We start from the raw sequence: 25150 nt of genomic DNA, 5'->3' as shown, positions 1-25150 counted from the left end.
CCTATGTTGAACATCTTCAGTCTCACGGCATTTTTATTCTGTTCAAGCATCTTCTTTGGAAAATTCTCAGTTCTAGAATCCCCGGTTGGAGGGGTATGTGTGTACATATGCCTGGGTCTAGATGGGAATCACCACACTGCTTCCCAAAAGGCTTAAATCATTTTAAATGTGTAAGCCTATTTTTTTTTACAATTATTTCTCTACCATTGCGTGTTTCCTTTCGGTGACTTTTCTCTTGGCTAATTTAGTAGAAGTCAAGTCCTACATAGGATTTTCTTTAAGTTTCGTATCTTTAATTTCAAGGAAGAATAAACTTTCCCTTTGTGTTGGCCTATCCTTTGGTCTTGTTGCCGGCAGGGATGGTCTATTCCCTCCATTCTGCCTTCTACCCGGCTGTCCTGGAACCTACCTGATGGCTCCCCTGATCCTTCCTCCTCCTCCCTGCGGTAGATATGCCAGGCCGTCCCCCTTCTCTTCCAACATCCTCTCCCCGGATTTCACCTAGAACACCGTTTCTCCCAGGGTAGACTGGGGTCCCTTCTCAAAAGAAATCATTTGAGGCACTTTTAAAATGCACATTTCCTGTGATGACACCAAATGTACAGAGCAGAATCTCTCCAAGTTGAGCCCCCCTGAATCAGCTTCTTAAGCAAATTCTCAAAAGTGATTCTAAGAGTTTGACAACACCTGGGGCGCCTGGGTAGCGCAGTCGGTTAAGCAGCCGACTGTTGGTTTCTGCTCAGGTTGTGTCTCAGGGTCGTGAGTTCAAGTCCTGTATCAGGCTCTGCGCTCAGCGTGGAGTCTGCTTAAGATTCTCTCTCCCTCTCCCTTTGCCCCTCCCCCACCCCCAAAATAAATCTTTAGAAAAAGAAAAAAAGAGTTTGACAACCACTGATGTAGAATCCCCAAATGTGATTCCCCCATTTCAGCTTCCCTTGCTCGGCACCAGTACAGTTAAGCTGCCTCCCAGATCCCTCCAGCCAGATGTCCCTCAAGCCCCACACATCATCTTCCAGAGCTCCCCACCTTTCACGGACACGCTCAGTGCCTGCTGATCCCCTTTTGCTGAAATCCGTCCTTCCAGTCTGTCAGCCCCCCCCACCCCCAGCACAATTCAGTACTGACAGCTCCTTCCAAACTAGTCTTTGAAGGAGATTCCCTTTTTGATACAGGGCTTGCAGGCCCTAGGGTAATGACTGACCTCTGTTTGCCTGCATGCCACATGATGTCCAGAAAGCATAATTCAACATGACAGATATTATCAGACAGACATTAGCAGCTGCAGGCTGACAGACGTGCATCTCTAATGGAGCCCTACCGAGTCTCAACGGGCCAGAGAACCCCAAGCCCGGCTCCCACCCAGGGGGCAGGATGAATGCAGGAAGGAAAGAGAAGAGGGCTGCTGCCTCCACTCAAAGCAGCCAGGTTTTCTTCACCCTCCAGGCCCCAATCTCCATGTCCTGAATGCATCTGAGGGCAAAGCCCTGGCAGAGCTCTGACGGGTGGAAGCTTCCTGTGGAAACTCCCTGCCCTCAGCGAGGTCCATCACCTCCTAAACTCTACACATCTACACAGCCTGGGTCTCCACACCACCCTGCGCCTGCAGAAATTATTCTGGAAGTAAATAATTCAGATGAAGATATAATCAAATCAATGTGCTCCCTCCCTGTGCTGTATTTTCATTTTTAAAATGGAGAGAGCGATATTTAACCTACAGGGAGATATTGATAACTTTGGGATTTATAGACCTTGGGTACCCACATGAAAGAACGGAGGGAGAAGAAGACGGATCCGGACAATATCTCTTCTCACCGCCAAATCCACACATTATATCCAGGCAAAGGTTAGTTCTGGCTTCCAGCTCAGTGGAAGGGGTTCTTTGCCATAAAAGTCAGACACCTGAAAATTTGTGAATAAATCAGTTTTCTCAAGGTGTATTCCCAAATCAGTATTCTCAAAGTGTGTCCTGAAGAAACATCTATCTCCACGTACACTCGATAGCCCTCTTAGAGATTCAGAATGCATGTTAAAAGTTCTGAGAAATCGTCTAGTACAAAATTTTGTTTAACTTTTTTAACCCAGTTTTCCCCGAATTTCTTCAGCTTTGACACCTTTTCCCTAAATACTGCCAATTAGCATGGCAGGCGACCAGTATCCTGTGTTATACACTTCGATAAACTCTAAAAAATCAAATCCTGTTTCCTTGTTGATTTATTTCATCATTTCAGAGAGTTTTCTCTCTTTCCTTCTGTTGGCTCTACCTAATATTTTAGCTTGAAATTTGATTTCTACACCAAGGTCACAAGTTTACTAGGAGGCCCTCTATAAAATGAAAAGAAAATGCTTGGTGAATTATTTAGCAAAGTGCAGCTTCTCTAAAAAGAAGAAGAATGTGGCTCTATGCCACTACCTCCTTGTTCACTCATTCATCATTCAATCATTTGTTCGTTCACGCCCTCCACCAGTTTAGTCCCAGAAGCACGGCGATAAATACTGTCAATGCAAACGAGAAAAATCCACTGTGTTTGTGATGAGTCCTGTAACGGAGGTAAGAATCGAAAAGCCCTATTTCTTTCCTATCTAAGAGTGGGAGGGGAAAGTAGCAGGTCAAAGAAAGGTCACAGACAGTAGAGATAGCAGAGGTTAGAAATTCTGGTATCAAGTGAGAGATGAACTCCAATGAGCTTAATTAAGCAAAAGAGGAAATGTATTGGCTCATTACTTGGGAAGTCCAAGGGAGGTGCTGGCCTCAGATGGTTTGCCCCCATCCGTCTCTCATCTCTGTTTTTCTCTCTGTAGCTTTAGTCATTGTCAGAGCAGATGGGCTTTTTTCATGAGACAAGGACGGCAACCCCCAATTCATTCACATCCTCTGACAACATCATGACCAGAAAGGCCGAGCCCCTTCTCCAGCTCTCTCTGTGTGTCAGCCTTAGAGAAGGAGTCTCAGGCCCCAGGAAGGTCTCCCCCTCCACTCTCAGACCCACCTGCAGGGCCAGGGCGCAGGCACCCATCAGCCTGCAGCCTCTAGCTAGTTCCTCCTAAGGCCACAAACACCCCAAAGCAGCGCTGGAGGTGGGCACAGCTGGTCACGTCTCTGATTTCACACTGTGTAGACAGTGAAATGGAGGACGAAATTTCCACGCAAGCTACAGGAGGGGTTGCACAAAATTTCTGAGTGTAACTTGCAGGGGTCACCTTTCTTGTTTTGTTTTGTTCCGAGTGGCAAGGTGAGAAGCTCACAGGGGTAACTGTATTTTTCTTTCCTTACAGTTTTTTTTTTCCTCTGCCCTACATTCACCTTTTCTTCTGAGGGAAAGGTAAAACTACTGCTTTCAAGAGGAACAAATATCTGTTATGGTACTAACAGGGCATATGTTCAAGAATCAGAAAAGCTTGCCTAGTCTACTTGAGGTTTTTAAATTATTTTGTTGACTTCCTCCAACTCCAATGTCTTAGTGTGACATCAAGCGCTATTGAGTTCTGATCTAGTCAGGCATAAAGAAAAAGAGGATTCCCCTCTAAGAAAAAAAAAAAAAAGAAAGAAGAAAAACAGGATCCATAATCTTGTGAAATTGTTCAACCCTCCTCCCAACTATTCAAAATAAATTTATATTTAAAAATTTAAATAAACTGCTACTTTTTAAAAAATGCCTCAGCATTACAACCAATTGAGCAATTTTACACACACACACACACACACACACACACACTACTACTACTACTTGTATGCTTGTGCTTACATATGTCAGGTTTCTTTTACAATGCCTCAAAATTCTTAGGCTTCATTCAGAGTCCTTAGTAAGGATTCTTGAGCCTTGTCTTCCCAAGGTAAATTTAATTCTAAAATTTCCATTTTAGCGTTTCACCAGTTATGCTTTGGGTACCTCATGAGTCAGAATTACATGGGGAGCTTGTTAAAATGCAGACTCCTTAGGGCCACCTGAGTGGCTCAGTCAGTTAAGTGTCTGACTCTTGATTTCAGCTCAGGTCATGATCTTATGGGTCATGGGATTGAGCCCTGCCTCCAGCTCCCTGCTCAGCAGGGAGTCTGCCTGATATTCTCTCTCTCTCCCTCTGCCCCTCCACCCCCCCAATCATGCGCACTCTCTCTCTCTCAAATAAATAAACCTTTAAAAAAGAAAATAAATTAAGTAAAATGCAGACTCCTGGGGAGCCTCTGTGGCTCAGGCAATTAAGCGACCAGCTTTGGATTTCGACTCAGGTCATGATCTCAAGGTTGTGAAACTGAGGCCGTATTTGGGCTTAACGATGAGTGTGGAGCCTGCTTAAGGTTCTCTCTCTCCCTCCCTCTCCCTCTGCCCCGCCCCTCCTTCAAAAAATGCAGGCTCTTGGGCCCCCTCCATACCAACTGAATCAGAATCTCTCTGGGGAGGGTGTCCCAGGAGTCTTTGTCTTTAAAATTTCCCAAATGATACTTTGCATCCTAAAATGTAAGAAGCCCTGCTCTAGAACTTGGGAGAGTTTTATTAGGGTTTCTGAGTTGTGGTGTCAGATATTTCTGTATCTCTAAGGCAGGATAAACTTCTTGTGAATTCCATGAACTTTAGTATGTCAGTGAAATATCATAGCGATCCCCTTGGGTCATGCTCTTTTGAAGTTCTGTAACAAAAGTAACTATAAGCATAGTTAGAGTACACAGAATTCCTTCAGATTTAAAAATATCTCCTCTAAATAGGTCACATATTAATGAGTAAGATAGGTAAATTTCATTGTAACAAACTTTTGTGATTATAACGAACAATTCGATGTAATTTCGTTAAAACGGGTCCACTGCAAGAACTGACACGATAATTAAAATCCAACTGAAATTAATCACAAATAGAAAAATTTTATGAAAACTCATTATGGTTGTGAGTTTTCTTCTAAATGAACAACTTGCCCTCTTCATAAACAGGATTTTACTTTCAATCCAAGACAAGCAATAAGAAGTCAATGTACCCAGTCTGACTCCTTCCACCACTAATACTGTCCACAAAAACCTTGCATTTAGAGCTAAAGAGCCTTGGGGATTGTGAACTCCAACCCTCCTCTTAGATGAAGAAGCCAAAGACCAAATCACACTGTTGATGACAGAACAGAAAAAAAGAAAAAAAAAGTCCAGATGCCCTGATGGCCCAGTCCTTCTCCTACGGAGTATAAGTAGCCTCCAAGGATACCCAGGCACAGAATCAAATGGTTCTTCAGGGGTGAGTGGAAGCAACTACTCTTTTTACATAACAGATATGCTATGAAGGAAAAAGAAAAAACCATGTGAAATGTAAGATTTGAAATAAACACCACTCAGCCACCATGAATTATTCATTCCTTCTCTCCTACAATTCAAGCTACATGGTGGAAAGATTTGAAAACCCCAGTGCTACTCCAACTTCCCTATCAAAATCTGACAAATTAAGAGAGGAGAGAACATGTGACCCCAAAGTAGTCATGAGTAATTACCTGATACCTATCCAGATTGATCCAGTGTGGTTGAGAATAAATCAAACAAGGCTGTTAAGCTCTTCTCAGATGGTTTACTAAACATATGCTATAGGTCTGCACGTGGGTTTCACTTAGTCATTCTGTTATTCAATAGATAGAGACTGAGCACCTACTAGGAGCTAGAAGTTATGACATGTTCAAGCAATATTAAGATCAATAGACAAGGGGAAGGGAAACTAAAACCATAATTACAATGTGTTACATTACAGACTATAGAATCAGGTGTCATGGGCACAAACTCAGCTAGGTTGTGTCAGAGATGGTACTAACAGTGAAAATGACATTGAGCTGAGTCTTCAAGGAAAACCAGGGGTTTTACTAATGGGAAATGGAAAGGAGGAAAAAAATCATTCCAGGTAAGTGAATAGCATATGCAGAGGTATGAAAGGGTGAGGAGATCAAGCAAGCAGTTGGAGAGAGGGAGCTAAAAAAGAAAGTATTACAGACATAAGCTTTGTTTTTCATGCTATCTAGCACAATGTGGGGAAAGCCAATTTTTTAAAATAATAATTTTTAAAAATCTACCTTGCTTGGGCAAAAAACTCACAAGTGACTCCATACTGGTAACTGAGCCAGTCTGACCTTGACAGTTGGTTTCAAATAAGAAAGAAAGAAACCTGTTCTTTCACTTCCTGTCTGTAGAGTCTTAGACACCTTCCAAGCTCTCAAAGTCCACCTCTTCCAGCAAGACTTCCAGGATTCCCAGAGTCCAAACAGAGTCTTTGTAAAGGGGGAAGGAAAAGTGTTTTAATGATGAAACTGAATAGGGGAAATTACACGTTCCCATAGTTAACCATAAAATTGTCTCTTTTCTAAATCCTTCATATGTAGATCATATAGTAATTTTTTGCACTGGTAAGATGAAGTGATAGATGTAAGTTCAAACAGGTTTCCACTACTTAAGAACTGTGTGACTTCGGGGAAGTCATTTAACCTCTCTGGATATCATTTTTCTTGCTGCAAACACCCGATGAGTTTGTTGTGATGTTTAGACATGACTGGAGGGAGTGCACCTGTCACACGGCCTCTCTTCTTGGGGCAATTGCTGTACATTATCATAGCAGTTTCATTCATTCAACAAATCTTTATTAAACACTTAACATGTAGAAGCCAGGAATAGAAAAATAAATCTGAACTGGATTTTGCTCTCTAGGACGTCACAATCTATAGCGGAGACACAGAACAGCCTCAAATAGCTATACTATAAGGAAAATAGTGCCCACTGCCAGGAAAAATACAGACAAATTACTTGTGAAGTTGAGAGGACAGAGATTACTTGTGGGGACGGAGCTGGTGGGGGAGAAGGAGAAAGGATTTGGGGTTGAGAACCAAGGAGAGGAAAAGCATCTGAGTGGGGCAGAGTATCCGTCTGCTCCTCTCGTAGATGAAATAAAAGAAGTTCCTGGAAGTAACAAATCTTACTCAACTTCACACTCAGGTACAGCAGAGCCTGGTGAGAATTCTGAACTCCCCACCCCTTGTCCAAAGCTTTCACCGTTACCACACTCTCCTTCCTGTCAACTGGAGTACGGCGCAGGCCAGGGAAAGCAGCAGAAAGGAGGAGGTGGTGGGGTCGCTGGCCACTACCCCAGGTCGGGGCAGAGCAGAGTCTCGGCTGCCGAGGGCGGGCGGGCGGGCGCGGGAGAGGGGGTGGGCAGACCAAGGGGCGGGGAGAGGGGCGCGGGCGGCACTCCGGGGCTGGCCAGGGCACCCGGCCGACCGCCAGAGCCCCGCGCTCAGGCTCGCCTGCCATGGGGCGGCGGTGGCCGGCGCTGCGGCCGCTGCTGGCGCTGCTGCTGCTGCTGCCGCGGGCGCTTTCCGGGGCGTACTGCCCGGAGCCCTGCAGCTGCCCGCCCGACGGCGCCCTGCGCTGCCCCGGCCCGCGCCCCGGCCTCACCCGACTGTGAGTACGCGGCGCCCCGCCCGGGGACCCTCGCTCGCTCCAGGGCCACCTTGTCTCCCTACTCTTTAGCCCCTTTACCTGGAAGCTTGGAGCAAAAGTCTTGGCCCTATCAAATTCCACCACCTTTTAAAGTGATGAGAAGGCAAAACTTGGGGACTGTCTTTGTGTCCCGTGCCGCGCCTTGGGTGGCGCAGCTTCCTGGCGCACTCTGCAGCCCCTGGGGGTCCCAGGCCCGCGATTTCCCCGTTGGGGCTGTGGCAACGGGCGTGGAATTGCCCAGAAGCTACGGGGGGAAGTCCTGCTCCCTGCCTCTGCTGGAAGGGGACTGGGTGTGATGCTTTTCTATCAGCAGCTGCCTCTGTCTTTGACCTTTGCACCAGCCAACTTGGTGAAGGTTACTGTGACCTCTGGCACCCTGAGCTCCTCTAGGCATGGGGTGGCACGCCCTACGGCAAGGGGTGACCTAGTCACTCAACCAGGATTACTGGCTAGCGGCCTCTCCCCACCAGTGCCCGTAAGCACCTTAGCAAGCATTCGAGCCACCGCTCTGCCCCTTCCCAGATGTACTTGCATTCCTATCTGGCTGTCTGATCAAGGTGCGCCCTGTGTCGCACCTCCCACACACACCACCCAGGCTTCCCGTTCACAGAGGTGATTAAAAGAATTGCATACATCAGCAAGCAGATGGAGGAAGTCGTTTACTGAAGTGATGGGGTGAAGAGAGGAGGGGCTTTTAGTGCTAGTGTATCAGTGTCACCTGGTCTCTTTTCTTCCATTTAGAAAAAGGTACCACACAATGGGGCGCCTGGGTGGCTTAATCAGTTGAGCGTTTGCCTTTGGCTCAGGTCATGATCTCAGGGTCCTGGGATCCAGCCCTGCACTGGGCTCCCTGTTGGGGGGGGGGGGGTCTTCTTCTCCCTCTCCCTCTGCTTCTCCCCGCAGCTTGTTCTCTGTCTCTTCCTCTCTCTCATGAATAAATAAAATCTTTAACAAAAAAAGAAAAGAAAAAAGAAAAAGGTACCACACATTATATGATTGTATTTACATGAAATGTCCAGATAGAAAGCAGATTAGTACCTGCCGGGTAGGGGTGAAGGCCCAGTGACTGCTAATGGCTGTGGCTTCTGGGGGTAACACAATTACTTAAAATTAGATTGTGGTGATGATTGCACAACTCCACAGACATACTAAAAATCATTGCACTGTAAACTTTAAATGGGTGAATAGTATGGCATATGAATTATATCTCAATAAAGCTGTTGAAAGAAAAGAAGAAAGAAGAGTATTATAAAAGTATCCAAAAGGCAGTAGGCTGGTAGAGGCTGTGGTTATATTCTAACCATTGGCAGCGATGAAATTCCATTCTTAGGGAGGAAAGAGGCAATCCCCCACCATTTCCTTGGGCCCCACAAGTCCGTCAGGAGTCCACTTCATGAAAGGAATTTCCCCTCCCTCCTGAGGAGCTGAGCCTCTCCCCTGAAAAAGTTAGTGGCCTTCATGGGGTGCCTGGGTGGCTCAGTCAGCTAAGCACCCCACTCTTGATTTTGGCTCAAGTCATGATCTTAGGGTGGAGAGAGCCAGCCCCACATCAGGCTCCAGCTCTGGGTGTGAAGCCTGCTTAAGATTCTCTCTCTACCTTGGGACACCTGGGTGGCTCAGTCGGTTAAGCGTCTGCCTTCAGCCCAGGTCATGATCCCAGTGGGGAGCCGGCTTCTCCCTCTAACTGCTGCTCCCCTTGCTTGTGCTCTCTCCCTCTCCCTCTGACAAATACATAAAATCTTAAAAAAAAAAAAAAAAAAAAAGATTCTCTCTCTCCCTCTGCCCCTTCCCCCGCCCCAGAGTGCTCTCTCTCTTAACTAACTAACTAACTAACTAAAGTTAGTGGCCTTCAGGGAATGTTTGCAGTTGAGGGCTACAGTTTAAAGGTTGAGGGGTTTATATTAATTAGTTTCCATTAATTACCTTGTCAGCTCAATTCCCTGAAGGTGAGGACCATGCTGATAGAATTGGTTTCAATCAATCAACAAATTCATGGAACCTGCCTTCCAAGTCCCACCCCTTGTCCTTCCCTGACAAACCTCCATCTTGCTCTTGTGAATGACTGTGCCACTAATAGCCTTTCTCACTGGCCCAGTATTTATCATACAGACTTCAAGAAACTGAGGTCCAAAGAGATGGAATAACCTGACCAAGGTCCCCTTTTGCTATTGAGTAGCAAAGACTGTTAATTGTGTTTTTACATTTGCTTGTCTTCGTAAGAAAATTATCCTTTCCTAAATTCACACACACACACACACACACACACACACACACGAACTATCTTGGCATCCACACTAAGAGCATCTTCTAGACATTTAGATACCTTAGGTCAGCAAGCATGCTGCCCCTCACAAGGTCACGTTTCCTGAACATCAGGTAATGAGAGATGGCCTCCTCCTTTAGGTGAGAACCCTATGGACATGATAAAGTGACCTCAACATCCATCCATATACCAAGAGAAATACATAAGAAGGGATAACAGGGTAGTTACTTTAAGGCAATGTTCCTCCAAGTGTGGTCCTAGACCAGCAGTATTAGCATCACCTGCAATGTTAGAAATGCACACTCCTGAGCCCCGCCCCCAATCTACTGAATCAGAAACTCGGAAGATGTGGTGCAACAGCTGGTATTTTAACAAGCTCCCCAAGTGGTCCTGATGCATGCTAAAGCTTAAGGACCAAGATATTACTCTCCATGAAGGATATAATCTTGTGGAAAGCAAGAGTATGTTTTCAACTTCCTGTTCTGTATATTTTCCTTCCCCGTGCACCCCCCCAACACACACAAAATACCTATTTATTGCAAAAGGCAACTATGATCAAATTAAAAGCCCAAACTCTGATACATATGGAAAATATGCAGGATTAAGAAAGGTTTTGTTCGTTTTTGTCCTCAAAGAGGAATAAGGGAAGGAATGTATGGAGGACAGACTGAAGACAGAAGGGCTGGGGGAGAATATATTTGATGGAGTAAGATCTCTGTGAGGCTGGGAGAAGAGTGTCAGTCTCAGATCACAGGGGAAGGGTTAATCTTAGAGAGAGGGATAGTTCTGAGTCCTGGGGGATGGATAAAGTTACATAACTTCACACTGAGGAGGAAGACAGGAAAAGTGAACAGCTTCATACTGAAGTCCTCTTTCCTTGACGATGAATGAATGAAATAGTAAACAGTAATTACAAGATAGGGAAAAAATGCTATGAATAACAAATTATCAGGAGTTCGTCAGAAGAAGAAACCTGAAATTATGACATAAGGCTCCCAGAAGAAGAGACATACGGTCTTACACGAAGTCACGCACCAGGTCTGACTCTGCAGAAGGAAGGGGCGTGCTCTTGTTTCTGGGGGTTGGAGGAGCCAAGTGTAATTGCACAGCATTTCAGAAGTCATCATTGGCCCCTCAGTAGATGCTGAGGGTTTGTATTTGAATCTCCCAGGCCTTGGAAATCTGCCTTATAAGACTACCATCTAAAGTCCACTATTTGGCTTAAAAAGGGGGGAAAAAAGGAACATGGATTATAATTGTTTGTCATTGACAAGCCCACTGTTTGTAAATTTGGAAAGGGCACTGTTCACTCATTCTTACCTTTCTACCTCTTCCATGTTTTATTAAAAACTTAGGTATTTAAAATCTAAAATGTGATACAAAAAATAGCCTCCCACATGTTCATTCATTCTAATTCGGGGGGGGGCAGTAAAAGAAAAAATTGATTTAAAACATTTCCTTTTCCTTTTCTTATTAGTTTCAGACAACTAGAAGGAGAGGGAAAAAATTTTTTCACCTTGCCCATGGTTATATAAAGATCTTTGTCTCTATGACAACAGAAAGGTTGATCTTCTTGATATGGAAACAGCTTCTGAAAAATCTGTTAGTTAGAAAATGCTAATAATAATAATGGCAATTTATTTTTTGCATGTCGTGCCTACTGAACAGAGATTAAACTTTAAACTTTATTATAAGACACAATCCAAAGACTTGGGAAGGATAAAATGTACTGTATCTATCAATCCAATGTTATAGGAAGATGTTAGTCTCCTGACGTATTTCCTGAATGTCTTTTTCCTTCTTGTACCTTCAGTGAAAATCAGGGTCCAGAACAGCCTTCAGTGCTGTAGAGGGACATACAGGTGGAGGGCATGGTCCCAGTCCTCAAGGAGCCCACAGTCTAGATAGAAACACATGCAAGAGAGCCGTGTGGCCAGGGAGAGAGGCAACAAGGGTCTAGGAATTCAGAGAACAAGGCAATTACCATGGACTGAAATCTCCAAGGGAAGCCTTCATGGGTGAAGGGTTATGGGGCTGAACCTTGAAGGAGAGAAAGGAAGAAGAGTCCCACTGGACGAACCACAGGTTAAAATAGATTCAGATTCCTTGCTAAGAAGCAAAGAATAAAAAGTTGAATGGATTCGAGTTTTTTAAGCCTCTCCCAGGCACTCTGGGGAATTTTTTTAAAGGAAAATATAAAATCATCAGAAACATTTGCTTATATTACCCAGAGGGTTGTACAAAAAGAAAAAAATTCCCAATATATAGTTCTTAACTAATAAATTTTCAATCAGTGTCATTCTTGGACAACTGATTACAAAGACACTAAGTAAAAATCATGACTTGGAGTCACTTCCCCATGAAGCTTTCCCCAATGTCTCCTCCCTCCTATACAGGCATCCTTCGATACCCTGTACTTCCCTATGTTTTTGCACATATCCTGCCATAATGTAACCATTTATTCAAAATAAGCCTCTTCTGCTAGAGCAGGGCTTCTCAACTTCAGCACAACTGACAGTTGGAGCCCAATCATCACTTGCTGCGAGGGCTGCATCCCTGGCCTCCACCCACTAGATGCCAGTAGCACTGCCCTCCCGAACTATGACAACCAAAAATGGCTCTAGACATTTGCCCAATGCCCTATGGGGGGCAAGATCCACCCCCACCCTTGGTTTTGAATCACCGTGCTACAGTGAGAGCCACCTGAAGAGATCCTATTCAACTTAGGAATCCCAGAATTTTATGGGCATTATGATTCACATTCAGCACACATTCAACACACATTCAAGTGTGTATTGAACTACTATCATTATCAAACTGAGCAGACAGCTGAACAGGAACAATGAACCAATGCAAAAAAAAAAAAAAGTATATTAGTTAGCATGTACGCATCTAAATGTCATTTTAAAAATCTCCATCCTAGAGGATGGGGAGGTGAGGAGGTGCTATGGGTAGCGGAAGGAGTTCTTTGTGTTATGTCAACATCTAGTTTCCAGATTTTGCAGACCCCCAGTCTATCCTCTGAACGGGCATAGTAAACATATCAGCTTCAAAGAAGCAAGACTGGAAGCTTATCTATATGAGTATATCCCATCCAAATCGCTTTGATTTTTGTTATTTCTTTATTTTAACTCACTTATTAGAGAAAAACCAATCCGCAGCCCAGGATCCATTAAAACCAACCAAAACAATCCCCTAGGAGCCCGGATTGAGACCAGTGGGTTCCCAGTCCAGGGTACAAGGTAAGAGTTTACAGGACATGGAGAACCCTGCCAAGTTCTTGCAAGTGTAACAGCTTGGGCCTGCCCTCAGCTTCCACGCAGCTGGGCCTGACCAAAAAAAAAAAAAAAAAATCTCAGAATTCATATCGCTCATGTCCCAGCTCCCATTACCACCACCCCCAACACACCCAACAAAAGCAAAGGCCCAAGGTAGAGGTTGATCTTGAAACTCAGTTCTAACTCAAGTCTCTCAGCAACACCTTCAAGGCAATCCTTAAACCTGGCTGTGCCTATAAACAGACTCCTTGAGGAAAGCTTTGCAAGGACCAAATTTTATTAGTTTAAAAATCATCCTTTTGGGGACAGTGAATGATGGCCCCTAATAGCACACTAAAAAAGCAAGCAACAGAGTTCCCAAAATCTCAGTGGAAGTGTAGAGCCAAATGTTTCACACACCAATTCCTTTGGCATTGGACCCAGCTCCCCCCTTGGAGAGCAACAATTCCTTGGGTTCTTTCCTGCCTTATTCTTTCTTATTTCAAAAGCAGTAAGTCAGATTAATTCAGGGCTCCAGTTCTGCTCCTTCACCTCCTCTATCTTCTTCCCAAGCCTCTCATTTTGGCTTCTTTTCATGTCTTGAAATGAGGCACAAAATCTTTTCTTCCAAAATGTAATCTGTCAGAGTGGCTGCACCAGACGATGTCTTGGCCATGTGTAACTATTATCTTACATATGGAGCTTTAAAGTCAGGTGAGTCATGGTGATGGAGAGAGACCCTGCTGCTCACTTCCAGACCCAAGGGGGCTGGCTCGATGGAAGCATATGTATTCAGTTCTGGCAGCTCCCCTTGGCGTGCAAAAAATCACATTTAATGCAGATTTTAGCAAATTTCTCACCAGCTATTTTTTTAAAGAGGAGAATTAAAATAATCCCACCCACCAGGCAGGTGGGCTCTCCGACTTGGTGGGCAGCTTCTAACAGCTTCTCTCCATGAGCTTCATTTCCTCCTAGCTTCTGCCTCACAGGGAGAAGACACCCCCTCCCAGTCAGCAAACCACTCACAGCTGCGCTCTGTGCGGTCCTGAACCACAGCTCTTTAATGCCGCCTGAGCCAAATTCAGAACAGTCCAATTTATAAGTAAAACTCAGCTTTCAGAATGAAGGGGTTTTTTTTCCCCCTGCTGCTGTGACATTTGTCCTTGACTCTAATGAAATGAGGTGACTCCTGGGTTCCTGTTTCTACCTCAGAAGCAGCAGCAGACAGGATTTCTGAGCCCACAGGTATAGGACTGTTCTGGTATGACAAGGTAGGGTCCAACGCAGCCTTCCAATTACCTGAATTGATCAACAGGACAAAGACCGGGCAGCCCCGAGTTCTAGCACAAGGTCTCCTTCCCCTCATTTGCACCGTGGTTCGGGCTAGCGATAAAACCTCTGCACCGTCTCTAACAGGGGCGGGATGGCTCCTGCCCCTGAGCAGGGCCGACTGTGGTGAACATCAACGGGCCGGCAGAGCCGAAAGGACCAGGAAGGAAAGGCTCCACCTAACTACAAAGTGTGACTGTAACAATCTGATGGTACGGAGACAACTGCAAACCCGCAGCTGGTGTATGAGGTCGAACGGGAAACACCTATCATCCAAGGGGCAAGCCTGATGGAATCGTTTTGTTCCCGGGAGGTGTTAGTTAGAGAAAATGACCCACTAGGTCTCCTCAACCTGGAAGGTGAATAAGTTAGAATCTCAAAATAGCAGAGCTCGTTATTGCCTGGAGTCTGATACGCTAGTCTTTTCAGCCCAGGCTGAGCTGCCTTTCAAACACGCCACCTGACACCCGATTAGAGGCTGTTTTCTATTGTTCAACTAGATTAGTCCTGTGTGTCCAGCCAGAGCATCCGACCTGTTCTGGGTCCTTTCTTTTCTCCATTCCCCATCCCCAAGCTCAGGCTGACACACAGAAGACCTTCAGGGCAGACCTGTTGACCATCTGGGTACTACATCCTGAAGCGTCCACGACAACGTGCAGAATCCATAGACACTGCCCCTGTCTCCCAAGAGCTTCTAGTCTTCAGCCATAGGAGAGAGAGAGATGACTGCAGAGAAATGCAGAAGGTGGGGAAGCTCATAAACCGAGTCTGGTAGGAGTTCAGGAAAGGGGGCCGTCCCTTCTAGTCTGAGTAATGAAGAAACTTCTGTGGAGGCATCGCTTGAACTGCAGTTCTTTGAGCCTCGCTCTGTATGGGGGCAGCCAGACCAGGGCGGTTCTCCCTAAAGCTCAGTCCGGCTGCACCAGCTTGGAGAGGCCACGGAATCACCGTTCAGAGCCTTCTGCTCTCTCACTGAGCACCGGCGCACACCCTGTGCTAGGGGTCCTCAACAGAACAGAGGATTACTTCCCCCAGGAAAGGTCGATGGGGCTCTGGTTAAGGCTTTTCTTATTTGTAAGCACCAGAAATCAACTCTTGACAAATTTAATCATCAGAGGTTAACTCGATAGAAGAATAAGGAGGAAAGCAGAAGGATGTGGGCAAGATGCAGAGAGCATTTGGCATTTTAGCAGCAAGAGGTCAGTTCCCACTTCTCTAGATTCACCTTTACAATGAGTCAGCTCCACAGAATCCTATTCCAAGTTTGAAATTCCAGAGAGAATCTGGCTGCCTCAGGCCCCACCCCCAAGGCAAGAGCACAGGAGGACAGTCAGTGAAATGCTCCACCCAGACACAGCCGGCCATGAGATACTTCTAGAGAGGGGGCATTTTTGAGCAAGACAATCACACAAACTGGTGTCAGCCAGAGCTGAGGAGAGTTAGTGAAAAGTGAAGGCACACATGCCAGTAATTTCAGGCACTTTATTATTTTTTTAAGATATTATTTATTTGAGAGAGAGAGTGCAGGAGCAAGGGGAGAGGCAGAGGAAGAAGCAGACTCCCTACTGAGCAGGGAGCCCAACGCAGGACTCGATCCCAGGACCCTGGGACGCTTACCCGACTGAGCTTAATCGACTGAGCCACCCAGGCACCCCATTTCAGGCACTTTAAATCCATCCTCAAATTAATTAAAAGTATGTGGGGTATCAGTTGCAACGAGCTTTTACAAGCTCACTTAAAAAAAAAAAAGTTTTTAAGCGTCTGGAACAGGAGCTTATAATGAAAGAGTTTCCTGAAGCGTATCTTCAGTGTCACTGTCCTGACAACATAATATTCTCTGCTTCTAAAAAATACTTTTGAGAAATGATTACAGATGATGCAGACATTCCCTGGGGAGAATTCAACATGTAGTTTTATTTACCAGCGTTATTCTTGTCATGTTATATTATTGCTAGAAGAATTCAGTTTAGGGGGTAAAGATTGGGTTATTTTGCTTTGTGTCTTTAGAAAACTTTAAATGGGTTTTGAGTAAGGACTTAGATGTGTTTACCATTTTCCTCGGAGGCTTTATATTGTTAATTTAGTTGTTGCACAAATGACTTGGAAAATCCATTATCCAGGGAATCTTCTTGAAAATTTTGGTCCACAGTATAATTCATAAGCTCCTCACAGCTTCTTGGGTGCTCTGGAAAGTCTGTCTTGGAGGGGAGTCACCCAAATTGCACTTCCCAATGGGAGGGTTCCAACTGACTGAACTTTTTAATCAGTGAGCAAATGAGAAGTCTGCAGAGTGGTTCTCTAGGGTTGTAACGTTTAATGGAAAATTGTTCTTTATCGTTTTTTAAAAAGGGCTATCAGGTGACACCTGCAAAAGATACCTGAGCCCAAAAGAAAGGTACCAAGTGGGACTATTTACTCTCCCTCTCAGTTGTCCTCTCTATAATCAGCAGAGAGTTAAGAGTCAGGGACAAGTCACAGATATTTTATAGATTAAAGCGTGACCCATGACAAATAGAAGAGTCCATTCCAAAGTAGTGAACCCACCAGCCCCCTCCCACCCCCACTAATCCCCTACCCTTGACAAGGAAGTTAGAGTTGTCGCTAGAAGTCACCAGGGTAGCTTGAATCCTTCACAGTAAGCAGCTGTGAATTAGAAGTACTTAGTGTGCTCTTACCTGGTGCTAGACGCCGTATTAGTGTCATAAATGTTTCCTTATTTAATCTCAAAAACTGCTGGGGTTGTTAGTATCATCAGTATTTTATAGATGTGGAATAAAGCTGTGATTTGAATGCAGGCCTTCTGCCTCCAGAGTCTGTACTCTTCACTGCCCCACGATACTGCTTCCAGAGAGAAAGCACATGCCATCGGGGATGACGGCCTATTCTGGAAACTACCCTTAACCAAGGGTAGCGGCAGAGAAGGAAGGATGTGCCAGATGGTGGAGAGAGTGTGAATGTGGGCAGAAAAGGGAGCGGCAAGTTCGGGAAGTACAACAGGCTGATTTGTCCAGGGTGGCACAGTCCAGCAAAAACACAACGTTCGTCACGTGTGTGGTCTTCATTTTCTAATATCCACATTTAAAAAGCTTTTAAAAGGTGAAATCAATTTCAGTGAAATATTTCATTTAATCCACATGGACAAAATATTATCATTTCGACATGCAATTAGTATAAAGTTGTTCATGAGATACTTTATATTCCTTTTTCTCGCTGAGTCTTCGACTTCTGGTATGTATAGTACACTTTACAGTGCATCTTGATTCAGACTGGCCATGTTTCAAGTGCTTGATGGCCACATGTGGCTGGTGGCTGCCTGACTGGACAGCACAAGTTTAGTGTATGGATTATGTGACAGGAATAGTGGGTGACAGGAACGACAAATGAAGTTTGAGCCTTTATTTGGAGGGCCTGAATGCGCGGCTGAGACATGTGTAGACAGTGGGTGGGCCAAGAGCAGGCACAGAATATAACTGTGTATGATAGTAACATGGTGGAAGGTATCAGGAAGATTAATCTAGACCTGTTAGGGGAAACCCAGGGTGAGGTGAGGGGAAACCAAGTCAAGAACTAGTCGGGGTGGAGAAAAGAATGCCCAAGAAATTTGGCAGTGAGAAAGGAATAAAGGGGCTGGAAGCAAGAGACAGTTGTGAAGGTAGGGTCCACCACAGAATGGGTGTTCAGTGGTGGAACAGAGGAAACATTCATATGGGGTACCCGGTAAATTCTCAAATAACAGTACAGGAGGAAAAAAAACACTGAGTAGTCATTCTTGCTGAGGAGGGTAGGGGAAAGAAAGACAACCCACTCTGGTAGGCTCATGGAGGAACAGGAATTTGAGCGGCATCTTTGAAGATTAAGACTGTGAGCACATGCCCTCCAGAAGCTGATGGTTCTGTCAGAAGGCTAGGTTTTCACCCGAGAACCAGAGGATTCTATAGCAGAGTGTATCAACAAAACCCCCAAAGGAACAGCACTCATGTGCTTTGATTAGAGAAGGACACAGCACTGGACCAGGAATGAAGTGACCTATGTTCTGTCCAGATCTGCCCCACAATTGCCACATGGTTTCAGGGAAATCATTTCGCTTTTCCTAGCTGAAGATTCTTAGTCTATAAAGTGAGGAGTTGGACTAATCCACTCGTAAGCAGCCCTTTCCTCTGATTCCTTGAGTCTAATACAGTCAGTGTTTAAAGGAGTGGTCAACCAAAACCACCTGGACGTACTTTTAAGGAGCATTCCAAATTTTCAGATGTAAAACTTAACAAATTGCATGTCCACCTATCCTGACTTCATATTTCAGGTAACATTGACATCTCAGCTCCCTGTAGGTAAATGCTAAAGACAAGAGGTCAATAAATGAAGATGTACCCAGTAATGAAGTTACCTAGTAGATCAATGTATTTGAAAACGCAATGATTTAAAATCATTTGGAAAGGGGGAAGCCATTTTTATTTCTTTCCAAGATGAAAGCAAGTTTGTTGTAATTACTGAGCAGCTTTGAAAAGAACACATTCTTAATTCTCTGTTGAATTTAGATCAAGGTCTTATGTAATAAATATAAAAACATTAACATTCTTTTAAATAAGGTAACGCTTCCCCCTCCCATTTCGATGAGTTCATTAGGCAAAAAGGCTTTGAACATCTCTGATTTCTGTCTTTTTTCCTCCCTCTGATTCAGTAGCATTTTAAAATTCAGGATGTATAACTCTAGCAATAAACTAATTGTCTGTGAAAGATGGATGGATGTTGGTAGCTTTCTTAAATTGATAATACAGATGGTTTTCCTAAATAATTAGAAGGCAGTGAATAAAAATATTTCATTTCCGGTGTGCTGGGCAGAAGGACAGGTAAAGGTTCTGACAAGAATCCTAGGACTCCACCCAGTCTTTGGGGACTCTGATTGGTGCAGGACTTTTTCCCTGGCTCTCATCTTCTTCTGGCCCTGCTCAGCCCATGTGCTTCAGAAGGTGGTCCTGCCCCGGGAACCCTGATGCAATCCAAGCTCTTAAAGACTTGGGGGGTGGGGGGACACCTACAGTTGTCATTGACTTTATGCCTGTCTTTAAAAGGAGAGAGTCTATCAATTGGAACTTTATTTTCCATTCACCTAGGGAGTTTGCTATTTAAAGGAACTGTCCACAGAATCCTTTTGTAGGACCAAGAATCCTTTGATAATGCAAATGTATCCCAATTGATAGGTTTTTATATAAGCAAGGATTTCTAAATTCTGGATTTCACTGCGGGGTGGGGACACAGCCCTCCTGACTCTGAAATTCTCCAGGGAACATTATTTTGAGGGTTCCTTAAAAAGCCAGTGAGCTGGACAAACTAGCTCCTTTCAAGGTCATCTGTATTATTAAAACTCTGAAGAAAAAAGTGAGAGGGGTTCAAGCCCCACCCTTGAGTATTCAGGAGACTTTAGGCACAATTAAGGAGGACCTGATAATGTGGCATCACCCTTTTCAAGGTGATTGAGTTTATGTAAATGCCATTTGCTTATCTGTAAATTGTCCCCTGGTGCTGAGTTCTGACACAAAATGCATGGGTGGCTTGGCAATTGGAGTTGGCTGGGAAGGGGAGTATTCTGGGGCCCAAGTGAAAGATGGGAAGGAGCTCTGAAGGCAGGATGGTCCTTCTGACTAGTCCCACCTTGAGGCAAAGGGGCCAGGCCCTCACCCTGCACTGACCAGTCATTGGATGCATGCTGCCCAGGAGAGAAGATGTGATCTTGGACAAGGTGGCAATCTTAGGCTGAGGGTAATTCCAGGAGAACAATTATTTAGGAGCTTCAGCTGTCCTCTCTCCCAGCGTCTGGGGGAATGAGTGCCTCAGTCCTGAAGGGTGATTTTGGAAGCCCACCACAGCATCCTCTATAGGAACTCACCCAACTGTACTGGGTAGTCCCAGCAAAGAGTCTCTGTCTGGGCCAGGAGCCCATTTTGAGGGTTAGAACCCAACAGTGAGAGATACTAGGTTGAACCTAACCAGATAGCAAGTACAAACTGTTCCGGGTCGGTAGGGTTTTTTAAGAAGGAGAGACATAGGGATCAGGATCTGGTGACTGAGGAGAAGGGTGGGAGGGGCTCCATTCCTACATGGCCTCTGGGGAGACCAGGCAAGCTAAAGGATAAGGTCTCAAGGCAAAAACAAACACCAACATGGCATTGGGGGAAGCAAGTGTAATTCAAGACACTGCAGGTGTACTCCTGCCCTCCGAAAATTGTTAGGTTTAGTGTAGACAATGCAGAAAGACACAGGACTCCACCAGAGTCATGACCAATCACAGGATCCCAGAACTAGGGTGAGTGCTTAGTTCCAATCTTAAAAGAGTAAAAGATGCTTCTACGTCAACTTAGCCCATAACTGGAAAGGCTGGGGACTTGCAGAGAGGGTTCATGAATAAATGGTCTTCATACCTGATGAAACTAAGGCAGACTCTGTCATCCTAAGTATTTGTTTCAACATCTGCGGCACAGGTACTTGGGCAAAGTAGGGTTTTGCCATAATCCAGGTGTCACCCATGCTGTATTATCCATTCATTTATAAATCAAGGTATTATATGGGAGGGAGGGAGGGAGGGAGGGAGGGAGGGAAGGAAGGAAGGAAGGAAGGAAGGAAGGAAGGAAGGAAGGAAGGAAGGAAGGAAGAAAGAAAGAAGAGAGAGGGAGGGAGGAAGGAAGGGAGAGAGAGGGAGGGAGGGAGGGAGGGAGGGAGGGAGGAAGAAAGGAAAAGAAAGAAAGAAAGAAAGAAAGAAAGAAAGAAAGAAAGAAAGAAAGAAAGAAAGAAGAGGGGAGGGGAGGAGAGGAAAGGAAGAAAGAAAAAGGAAGGAAAGAGAAGGAAGGAGGGAGGGGGAGGGGAGGGAAGGAAGAGAGAAAGAGAGAGGGAGGGAAAGAGGAAAGAAGGAAGGAAGGAAGGGAGGGAGGGGAAAAAGGAGATGAGAAGAGAAGAGAAGAGAAGAGAAGAGAAGAGAAGAGAGAAAGACAAGAAAGAGCTGTGGAATGTAATAAAAATCAGTAGCTGGGGCGTCCCCCGCCGTGGACTTCCTTCGGAGGCAGAGAGCGCTGCACCCTGCAAGCTCAACCTCCTGTTTGCCCAGTAGCCTGGCTCTCCACCACCATCTAAGCTGCAGAGTTTGGGACTGTCACACTGTCTGGGACAGAAAGGGCTCTGCCCCTCTTTTATTTGTCTTTGCTTTATGCATAGCTTTTATTTCCTTTTTTGACCCTGGGCAGCAGAGCCGCGGAACCGTCCTTGCCCTTGATCTTTCGTCCCCAGTTCTCCTTGGCTGCTGCTTTGTAGCAAATGCCATTGACTAGGCTTTTCCACAAGAGTTCCTCAAGTTCACAAGATTCTTGGAATACACACAGGCCTAATTTCAAAACCAGAAAAGAAGGAAAGAAGGAAGAGGGGAGGGAAGAAAGCAGGGGAGGACTCAACACATCAAAACAAAACTTTGTTCTTTTCCTTTTTGTCTCTCAGGTGCAGAGGGTTAAGTCGCTCACACTTCATGCAAGCAACATCATGGCTGGTCCGCTCAAAGTCGCTCTGCTTTTAGCTACTCATTCTATCCCCTCTCTCACTGCCTTTCAACTTGCACTGGCAACCATCCTAATATGTGTTTGGGTGTTTTCTCTTAAAATACCTAATGTTTTCTGTGCACATATTTTAATTCTGCAAGTAGGATTTTATATCATTAACTTCTTACTTGTTGCTCTCAGTACCATGATTCAAAGAGCCACGCAGGCCGCTCTGTGTGCCTTTAGACTTCCTTCTAGCTGCTCACCTATTAGTTAGGTATATGTTGTCCACTCTACCATTCTCCCACTCCGTAGTGGACACTCAGTTTGCGTCCAACCCTCCTGATGCCACAATGCCGGGAGGAAAATCCGCACACAGCTTCCCTTAAGTATCAGTGTCAGAATTTCTCTGATAGTATACGGGAGTAGGATTGCGGCGTTATTACGGAGACAGTTGTTCACATTGCTAAAAGTTTCTGGCCTCATAAAAGCACCCATCAGAGAAGGGAGCACCTTCAAAGGGAGTATATTCAAATGGTTATTGGCAAATCCGCTTAGAAACCGCGGCCAATTTGAAGATAAATCAGGAATGAAGACATGACATGTCTAAAATAAAGACAGAAGTCAGTGGGAAAAACAGCTTTGGATTCATAGAATCACATTCTGCACCTCACTTCATGAGAATACATCTAGTGTCAAAAGCTCGGTCCACCTGCCTCACCCACCTGTCTCCCCATTCTCTGGCCCCCGGGCCTTGTCCTTGCCCCAGCCACACCCGCAGTTACCTGCTGTTTGCTCGCGGCTCCTTTACGGTAGGAACTGTATTTGTATTCTCATTACTGCTGCCTTTCCTGATCTGCAGCATCACATCAACTGCAAAATTTCATCTTGCCCTAGGGCTGTTCTGTAGTCACCGGACACAGCCAGGGCGCGACCTACAGCTTCTCCCACTCCTGTCCAACCTTTGTTCCTCATCCCTCAGCCCTACATCCATCAAAGGCTCAGGCAACCTCCCGGGTCAAACTCGAGCCAAACTGCTCTCCTGGGAGCCACACTATGCTCCCTTTTGGAGGCGGAGGCTGCCTGCTGAGAGGCTCCAGCGTCTGGGTTCCATTTGCATGAATAAACAGCTCTGAAGGGTTCGTTTTAAGCTTTTATGTAAACACTCTCCAAAATATGTTCTGTACTGCATTATCCCCAGCAATAAAGATTCTGGAATCAGAATTTGGCTGTCAGTTTTATTGATGTTGCATGGGGTATGGTAGAATACAGCTTTCTCTTCTGGAAATTTATTGACTTGGCAGTGCAGAGAGCAATAAAACTGTGTTTTTAATCAGTAAGCCAAGCGGACATGATTCCAGAAGAAATATAGGAAGCAAACATGCCATCGTAAGAAGATTTCTCCCCCCACTGTCCCTGTTCTTCTTGGATGCCCTGTTAAATAAGTTTGGGTATTGAACAATGTGCTTGGTGGGAATGTCTTCAGGAATAAAATCAGAGGACCAAGTGTGGATTAGTTCCTCTAGGTTGTACCATCTCTAAGAGACTGTTGAGTAAAAGCATTTCTCTGAAATGCAATTTCTTTGCATTAGCCCCTAGGGGGGAACTGTTGGTAAGCTGCTCTATGGGAGAAATTGCGGGAGTGCCACATTTCTCTTCTCAAGAGAAACAAGGTTACAATGCATGTCTCTCCACCTTGTTCACTGACAGAGAGTGGGTTACCTGTATAGACCTGAAGGAAATGAAATCACTGTGTCTGAGAGATATCTGCATCCCCTGTTCATTCCAGTAGCATTCATAACAGCCAAGGTATAGAAACAACCAAAACGTTGTTCTTCAATTGATGAATGGACTTTTAAAATGTGGTAAATACACACACACACACACACACACACACACACACACAGAGGAATATTTTTCAGCCATAAAAAAGAAGGAAATCCTGCCATTTGTGATAGAATAGATGCATCTGGAGGGCACTATACCAAGTGAAATAAGCCAGACAGAGAAGACAAATGCTGTATGATATCACTTATATGTGGAATCTAAAAAAAACAAAACCAAAAAGAGCCAATTTCCTATGAACAGAAAAGAGAATCATGGTTGCCAGGGGCTGTGGGGAGGAGAAAACGAGTAGCTATACATCAAAGGGCACAAACTTTGAGTTATAAGACTACATTTGGATGATCTAGTAAGAGTAGATTTTAAGTGTTCTCACCCCCCTCAAAAAGAGTTAACTATGTGAGGTGACAGATGTGTTAATTTTCTTAATCTTGGTAATGATTCCACAATGTATGTGTATATCAAATCCCCACACCATACACTTTAAGTATATACAATTATATTTGTCATTATTCCTCAATAAAGTTTGGGGTGGGAGGAGAAAGAGACTGGGTGAGGAATCGCATACTTTGGCCCAATATCGCACCATGGAAAGAACATTTGGACTCAGTCTGCTTGGTCATGTTACTTTGTTCAGGCTACTGAATCTCTTTGTGATCCTCTTCTGCTGCTATCAAAGGGAAATACCCACCTCACACCATTGTTGAGTGGATAAAATAAGGTTATAGGCGGGTGTGCACAGCTCGCATAGCACCTTACGCCAGTAGCAAGTCCCTACTGAGACCGTAAGACATCTGCCTGATTCAGATACACTTCTGAGGCCGAAGGTGTTCTTTTCCGGCAACCAAGACAGTCTGCTTTGTAGACAGGTGAAAAGCAAGGCAGCGTCTCCCACCTCTACTCTCATATTCCTGATACTCACTTCCCACCTGAAATGTCCTCGTCCACTCCCCGCCTCTCTGCCAGTGCTTGCTCCAAAACCCTGAACCTGTAGATGCTTGATAAATGCTGGTTGAACATTCATCCCTGTCCTTTAGCGGGTGTACATCACCCTGTTCCGCTTTTGCTATTGCTGAGTAATTGCTCTTTTCTCAACTTTTACATAATGCGTAACTTTTGTCTCAAGAACACTCAGATTGTTCCTTTGAATATACGTGAGCGCCTGAAGGAAATGCTCTGTAGACGTTCCTCCAAAATGGCATGAGACACCCATGTGATTGAGCTACCATAGCAGCCAAGTGGTCGGTTGGGAAGATACTGAAATCGCCTGTCTGGGGAAGATGGGATGGGTCAAAATAGGAACATGTTCCTAGAGAATCTTCCTTTCTCCTGCCCGCCTGGCTTCCAATTGTATTGTCACCAGTCACTTCTCCACTTCACCCCAGACAGTTTCTTTTCCATCTTCCCAACCAGGCCTATGGGGCCACCCTAGAACTATTTATCAACTATTTACTTGGTGCCAAGCCCTGTTCTTTACGTGGCTTATCTTGATGAATCA

The 25150-nt window shown here is 44.9% G+C and overlaps 1 protein-coding gene across 3 annotated transcripts in view; it reads left to right on the top strand.

The window, feature by feature from the left end:
- The first annotated feature begins 7214 nt into the window (after nt 1–7214).
- LHCGR (luteinizing hormone/choriogonadotropin receptor) overlaps nt 7215–25150 on the top strand; it is a 57578-nt gene continuing 39642 nt past the window's right edge. For all 3 annotated transcript variants that reach the window (XM_087863375.1, XM_087863374.1, XM_045787957.2), the window contains exon 1: nt 7215–7405. In XM_087863375.1, coding sequence (XP_087719501.1) covers nt 7254–7405 — 152 coding nt within the window. In that variant the 5' untranslated portion in view covers nt 7215–7253. The remainder of the gene's footprint in view (nt 7406–25150) is intronic.

This window comes from Ursus americanus, chromosome 7 (assembly GCF_024610735.1).
Source record: "Ursus americanus isolate L20-20 chromosome 7, mUrsAme1.1.p, whole genome shotgun sequence".
NCBI classification, from domain to species: Eukaryota; Metazoa; Chordata; class Mammalia; order Carnivora; family Ursidae; genus Ursus; species Ursus americanus.
The sequence above is the reverse complement of the archived record's forward strand: the minus strand, read 5'-3'. Positions and strand labels throughout refer to the sequence as shown.